The sequence below is a fragment of the Alexandromys fortis genome, unplaced genomic scaffold, assembly GCF_014885135.2.
Source record: "Alexandromys fortis isolate MF-2015 unplaced genomic scaffold, M_Fortis_MF-2015_v1.1 scaffold_35, whole genome shotgun sequence".
NCBI classification, from domain to species: Eukaryota; Metazoa; Chordata; class Mammalia; order Rodentia; family Cricetidae; genus Alexandromys; species Alexandromys fortis.
Window position 1 is genome coordinate 7,152,017 of NW_026067913.1, and position 7,315 is coordinate 7,159,331.

Here is a 7,315-nt window from a genome sequence, read left to right on the forward strand (position 1 = left end):
TTTCTGCCTGTTTTTTTTTTTTTTTCTTTTTCTTTTTTTAATCCATTCACTGAAACCTTATCAGCTCATGATTAGTTGGCTAATCTCTCTTAAAGAAACAGCAGGCGATCTACAAATACATAGTTTTATATGCATTTGAGTTTTGTTGTTGTTTTGTTTTGAGAGAGAGTCTTAACCGTATATCATTGGGTATCCTGGAACTAGCTATGTAGACCAGAAGTTGAATGAAATTTATGCCCTGGCAATGCTGAAGCATGCACAGGCAGCCCATACATGGCGGTCCTGTTGAACTTGTCCACATTGGGTTTGGTGGTCTAAGCTGATGAGGACGGCTGTATGTAGCCTCTAATTCACAGATCCACCGCTGCAGCCTCCTGAGTGCTGGGATTAAAGGTGCTTAGCCGCCATGCCTGGTTCTGTTTGCTTTATCCGTGAATGCAATATAATGTTTATGTTACAGCTTGGCTATAAATGACCTGTTTTTCATCAGAGCTTGTACAAACATTTGTCTTCAGGGCCTGTGTTCATTCTGGCACATGGCTTCTGGTTCTGGAGTGATTTATGGGGTAGCTCTGTTATGGTGTCCTGCAGCTGGGAGCAGAGGGTCAGGAAGGTCTGGCCCTGCCCACAAGTACTTCAAATTCAGTGGCAGAGACCAGCTTTCCATTTTTAGCTTTTTAGTTTTTTTTGGGTTATATTCAAGTCAGAAGAGGCCTATCTACTCTGTAAATCTGACTTTTATATAACTATAAAAACTTGTAAGAAACTACAGAAGTTTGGATATACATATTTATATTTGGAAATATATATATTTCCTGTCTCTGCTTCCCTAGTGCTGAGATTAAAGGCATGTGCCACCTGCCCCCCCACTTGGTAAATAGAAATATTTACCTGTCTTGTTTGTGTGTTGTATGTAATCAGATTTACACTTTTTCTTTTTGTATATGTCTTCCAGTAGGGGATTGAGATGTGGTAACTAAATGCCCTCTCCAAATAAATGGGATCCTAAAATGTTAATGAAGAAAGGAATCTCATCTCCCTTCGCCCCCAAAAGTCATGCTTACCAGGGTGGTGGTGGCACACTCCTTTAATTCCAGCACTCGGGAGACAGGTTCAGGGGATCTCTGTGAGTTTGAGGTCAGCCTGGTCTACAAAGTGAGTTCCAGGACAGCCAGGGCTATTACACAGAGAAATCCTGTCTCAAAACACAACAACAACAACAACAATAATAATAATAATGGAAGAAAGCAAGAAGCCCAGGCTAGGCCACGTGGTGGTGTTGCACGCCTTTGATTCCATCATTCATTCGGTTGGCAGTGGCAGGCAGATCTCTGATTTTGAGGCCAGCCAGGTCTATAGAGCTAGTTCTAGGACAGCCAAGACTTCACAGAGAAACCTTTGTTTTGAAAACAAAACAAAACAAAAGGGAAACCCTGGCCAGAAGATCAGTGACACCTCAGAATATACTTTGGTAGCGGGGTAGCTGTGGGAAAACACCAAGCAGGTCCGAGTTGGGGTGGTGGCACTTGTTCAGCCCTTGAAGAACAGTCTTAGTGAGGATTGTGTTGTCTTCTGCAGCAGAGTGGATTCCTAGTTCTCACATCACATCTCAGGTAGGTTATGTGTCTACACTGTATAGATTAGGACACTGGTGGAGTTGTTGACACAGGCAGGGCTATACTCTAGAGCAATGCTGTTTCTAGCACTCGCTTTCTGTACTTTACAGTGGCACGGATAATTTATTACCATTTTTAAATTATCTGTGTTCGTGTGTGCAAGATGCCCACATGCCATGGCACACTGTCCGAGAACAGCCTCACGTGTTAGCCCTTGCCTTCTACTTTGAGACAGGGTTTCTTGTTTGCCCACATATAAGGTAGGCTAACTAGCCTGCAAGCTTCCAGGGTTTCTCCTCTCTCTGCCTCCTGTCTGGATGGAGGAGCCCTGAGGTTACAGGCCTGTGTCACTGCCCAGTTTTATATGAGTTCTGGGAGGCCCTGGTTTGAACCCCAGCACTAGGAGTAAACAAAAACCAAACTATTAAATCAAACCTCCAGTGGATGTTTGGAAGAAAAGCACAGTCCATCCACCCTGTCGTCCTACACACAAGTGATGGACAGGGAAAGACACAGGAGATGTTGATAGAGATTAGAACCCCAGGGAAATACCTCTGCTCAGAACAGGAGGCTTACTGCAGCAGGGACCAAGCCAGTCCCCAGTTGGCCATTGGGTTTGCTACGAGGCCCCTGGGACTCTTAGGGACATTGTTTGTTTATTTTAAAGTAACAAGGTGACGTGAAGCGAAAGGTAGAGATTTAAGGATAACAAGATGAGATGCAGGTGGTGGTACTACACTGAGAAGCAGAGGCAGGAGGATCTCGGAGTTCAAGGCCAGCCTGGTCTACAGAGTGAGTTCCAGGACTACGCAGAGAGCACCCCCCCCCCCCCCAAAGGACGAGGTCAAAGGGAAAGCACAAGGTAAGGTTAGATAGACCAGATGGTGGGAGGGGATTCCAGTTGCCTTTGCTCCACACGTAAGTGGATTTAGGTTCTGAGTCTTGATTTGACCTCTGCTTCTAATGACAGCCTTCAGTTTGGTCCCGGGCGAGTCACTGTTTTCTCAGTCATAGCTAGAATAAACATCTCAGAAAAACTCTTGATAAAGAGATCTGCCAGCTGAACTGTTACACAAATATTAGTTTGTAGTGAGCACATTGTTTATTTAAACGCTGTTTTCTCGTAAGAAAGCCATGGGCTAAGAAAAATGATTCGGTGGGTAAAGAACTTGCCGTGCAAGCATCAGGATGCCAGCATCCGGGTAAAAAGCCAGGCGTGGTGGCGCGTGCGTATGATCCCAGTGCCGTGGAAGCAGGCCAACTTCAACGTCAGTACTTTCGGCAAGTGTTAGTTCAAACTTGCAACACCTAGATCATACTTTTTTTTTTTTTTTTTGCTGTTACTTAAATTGATAGACCTTATGAAGTTATCAAATGTAATCATATTCTGTGTACTTTCTCTCTCTTCCTCAGTTTTCCTTTTTCCCTTTATTTTATGTGTATGGCCATTTTGCCTGCATTTATGTCTGTTCACCAGGGAGACCAGAAGATAGTATCAAATCCCCTGGGACTGAAGCTACCGACCGGACCGTTGTGAGCTGCCACGTGGGTGCAGAGAATTAATTGAATTTGGTTCCTCTGGAAGAGCTGCTGGTGCTTAACAGCTGAGCCATTTCTCCAGCTCCAATATGTGCTTGCTTGTTTCTTAGGTTAAACACATATACACTTAATTTTAAGTCATCTGATGCTTTCACCACTATCTAATAGAATAATTGTGCTGACTTTACCTGGTAGAGGTAAACGGGCTAAAAACCATGTAGGATGTTGTAATGGCAAGCACCCCGTTTCTTCACTGTTAGTTCTTTGTACGGACTTGATAAATAGGAAACACACTATGTGAATGAGTACCAGAGGTGGATGGTTGTTGACAAACCGTGTTTTAGTTTCTGAGTAGACTGAGACAAATAAGTTTCCTTAACTATCGCACAGATTCGATGCTGGTGTCCGTGGTGGGGATGGCACTGTACACCGGCTATGTCTTTATGCCCCAGCACATCATGGCCATACTGCATTACTTTGAAATTGTACAGTGACGAAGACGTGCCCAGGATCCAGAGGTTCCTGGGGGAAGATCAATCCGCCTTGTGAAGCTGGCATGAGACCTCATCCGATGTACTCTGATGTACGATGCTCTCCGGTTGTCAACATACCCAACCTTATAAATAACAGAGACTAAAATTCATGAGTAGAACAGGAAAATCATCCTGACTCATGTGTTGTGTTCTTTCCTTTTGATTTTAAAAAGAGGCTCTTATATAGTAGCTTTTGTCTATTTTAACATTGTAGTCATTTGTACTTTGATATCAGTATTTTCTTAACCTTTGTGACTGTTTCAATATTACCCAGTGAAAGCTTTTCTTAATGTAACTTTGAGTACATCTTAATTGCCTTCTATTTTTTAAATCCAAGGTCATTAGTTGGGCTTTACTGTTCTTGCTATTGTATACATCTGCCTGGATATATTTCTACTCTTGACCAAAGTTTTGTAAGAACTATTACAGAATTTGGGGATGGGAGGGAGGACACTTGGAGACCTACTTACAAAGGATTTATCCGCAAGCTTGAACTCAGGAGTATGGTTTTAGCTCCCTACACTCTTAACAGCTTTTGCTCTACAACTATTAAAGTGTTTCTTAGTAGTGAAAAAGTAAAGATCTTGCTAAAATTAATACAAGGAACGTTTCACCTTTTAGATATCTAATTCTTACGTGGACTTATTTCCAGCCAACTTTGATTCTCGTGAGGGTGGATGGCCAGTAGCAGCGATGTGTAATGCGTCGACAGAGCTTTTCATAGAAGGCAGAGCAGTTTCTTCTGAGGCAATATTGACAGTGTATGTGCTCAAAGCGATTGTGACAGGTGCTGTGAACTGCGTTTGCACACTGTGGTAAGATGTGATGAGATGAACTGTTTAGAACCATAGCCAAAAGAAATGTAAACTTGGTAAAAAATCCTTTCACTCTTTGTATTTTTTTTAAAAAAGGTTTTTATTCCTTAGATGTAAAATGACTACCTAATTTTTTTTGATGTAAACTCATTAAATTCAAAGAAAAAAAATCAATGAATGTAGCAGTATATCTTTTCTTTTATGGGTAAATATTGATCTAGTAGTTATTTTGTGGGTTGGTTGCTGGAGGACTAGGTAAGCAGTAACTATCTTAACATCTCTCTGAACATAAAAGTTCTAGTAATTAGAAAATACACACTATGCATTTTAGGATGTCCTCTAGCATAAGTTTTGGTGTGTGTGTGTGCACACGTGTGTGAGTTGTTTGTCTGCACATATGTCTTTGTGAGGGTATTGGATCCCCTGGAACTGGAGTTACAGAGAGTTATGAACCTGGGTCCTTTGGAAGAACAACCAGTGCTCTTAACTGCTGAGCCATCTCCCCAGCCCCAGTTTGGCTATTTTTTTAAAAGTATATTTTGGCTTTGAATTTTAAGGACAAAATTCTTGTTGAAGTATTTATTTCTTTATTTTAAAATCCCAAGGCTTCAAGCAATATATAAACTTTCGTATTTATCATCATAGTTAGCTTGGAATGATAAGTATATGTAACTACTTTGGGTTTTTTATTTGTTTGTTTGTTTTTGGTTTTTCGAGACAGGGTTTCTCTGTAGCTTTGGAACCTGCCCTAGAACTAGCTCCGTAGACCAGGCTGGCCTCGAACTCACAGAGATCCTCCTGCCTCTGCCTCCTGAGTGCTGGAATTAAAGGCGTGCGCCACCACCGCCCAGCTACTACTTTGGTTTGAAATAGTTAAAAGTTGGGTGTTGTTATGTGAAATGTATTCAGACCTAAAATTGAATAAGAGCATTTCGCTTAGGTTTTCTTCGGTTAATGCCCATGTTTGCCCATTAATAACTGCTGACAGGTGGGTGTCTCATGTTCTTCTGTCCCCCTAGTGACCTAAAGATAGAAGCCGAGAATCGGCTTTTAAACAGGCACCCAGATTGCCTGCTTGGCTGTCTTCTCAGGAATCTTTAACTATCCTCATTCTTTGCTGAAATCCAGTAAATTGCCTTTGCGTAGCTGACGATCGGCACAAACCCTGACCTCATGCAAGGAAATCAAGATGAGGTTTAAGGAGAAAGGAGTGTATGCGCTGAGGTGTTCCATGAAGAACCTTCTCACCAACTGGTCAAAGTGTCTGGGCTGTCTGTCAGTGAATGACGAATGGGGAGGTCCTTCCACTTTTTTTCACTTAAAGATTCATCAGACAGTTCTCCACGCCTGCTTGCCCCTCTGTCTGTCTAGCAGGGAGAGGCACTGACTGTCTTCAGACTGTAATGTTTTCAGAGGTAAACGGAGAAGATGGAGAAATAACCAGTGTCTCTCCCCGCCCCCCCCAGAGCAAAGGGCAGGTTCGCTCAGAGCTTTGGAGGATAAACGTGTCTCCTTTGGAGCAAACCTTCATGACAGTTGTAGAAGAGCCCTGAGCTGCGTGCCACTCGCTGTGGTACAGATATCATCTGGCTATTTGTGTGGCCCAGTGGGAACCGGGGCTTGGGAACCAGAACAAGAAAGTCTTAATGCTTTGGAAGCAGCTGTAGTAAAGCCATTTGTGTCTAACTTCAGGCCCTCGTGTTTTCTGCCAGCATCAGGCTAGTGTATTAGCTTGCAGGTGAGCAAACTCTCAGCTGCTTCCCAGTTCTCATCAGATTTGTTGAGGAGAACGGGATGCTGTTGGCAGAAGGAGGACGGTCATGGCGCCACAAGTCGGACTTGGAGAAGAGACAACTCTCAAAGGTCTAGTAGTAAATTCTTCCTTCCAAGTATTGGGGTAGGGGTTAGGGAATGGAATCCCCCACTACTCTACTGGCTAAATAGTGATTAGGGGCCGCGTGTGTGAAAAGTAGGAAACACAGGCTCCCTAAATGGTACCTTGATTGTTGCTTAATTGTCCCAGGACACATGAAAGAGGGATTTCAGGACAGTCTGATAGCGGACTTCACAGACCTGAATTCAGGGCAGCATGACTGGCTGCTCGGGGCAGCAATCGTGTTCGTGGTGAGGAACATGCTGTTCCACGCACACCTTTGGGGGTTCTGTAGAACCTGGGAGCTCATGCAGGTGACCACACGTAGGTGGCCATTTGAAGCTGAAAGATGGCCAAACCTGAATTCCCTGAAAGAACTGTTCTTTTCTCTCCAAGTCTTTGCGTCCCTTCTCATTTCCTTCTCTGACCTGAGCTTTATTGAGAAAGATGATTAAGGAAGAGACCTTAAGCTCAGTATTTTGCAGAGGGGCGGGATTTTTATGATTTTATTGTTACTACAGCCACACAAGGCAGTCGCTTTCCCTTTGGGAGGTAGGCACCTTGGTCCACCTGATGGCATTGGAGTTATAGTTGCTGTGACAAAGGGAAGTTAATATGCCCTTGTTGCCTGGGGGGTCTTTTTGCATGGGGGGAGCTTTTATTTAGTGTAGGATTGTAGTTTCCTCATGAATGTGCGATTGGTATTTGTGTGTTTAGATTTTGCATGCTTGTAAGTGTAGAAGTGATTCTAATGACCGGAGGGATTAGATGTAGAGAAAGAGGCATTAGTACCTTTGGGTTCCAACAACCCAATGACTCCTTTGAGATCTTAATAGTTCTAGCCCACTAGTCTGGCAGAAAGAGGCATTGTCTGCCTGGAGGCTCCAGAGATTCCTTGTCCCTTCTGAAAAACTACTCTATTCTGGACTGATCCTGGAT

The 7,315-nt window shown here is 43.4% G+C and overlaps 1 protein-coding gene across 1 annotated transcript in view; it reads left to right on the forward strand.

The window, feature by feature from the left end:
- Sptssa (serine palmitoyltransferase small subunit A) overlaps nucleotides 1–4,677 on the forward strand; it is an 11,049-nt gene extending 6,372 nt beyond the window's left edge. Inside the window, exon 2 of the mRNA XM_050138888.1 lies at nucleotides 3,546–4,677. Within this exon, the coding sequence (XP_049994845.1) occupies nucleotides 3,546–3,649 (104 nt within the window). The 3' untranslated portion in view covers nucleotides 3,650–4,677. The remainder of the gene's footprint in view (nucleotides 1–3,545) is intronic.
- The last annotated feature ends 2,638 nt before the right edge of the window (nucleotides 4,678–7,315 follow it).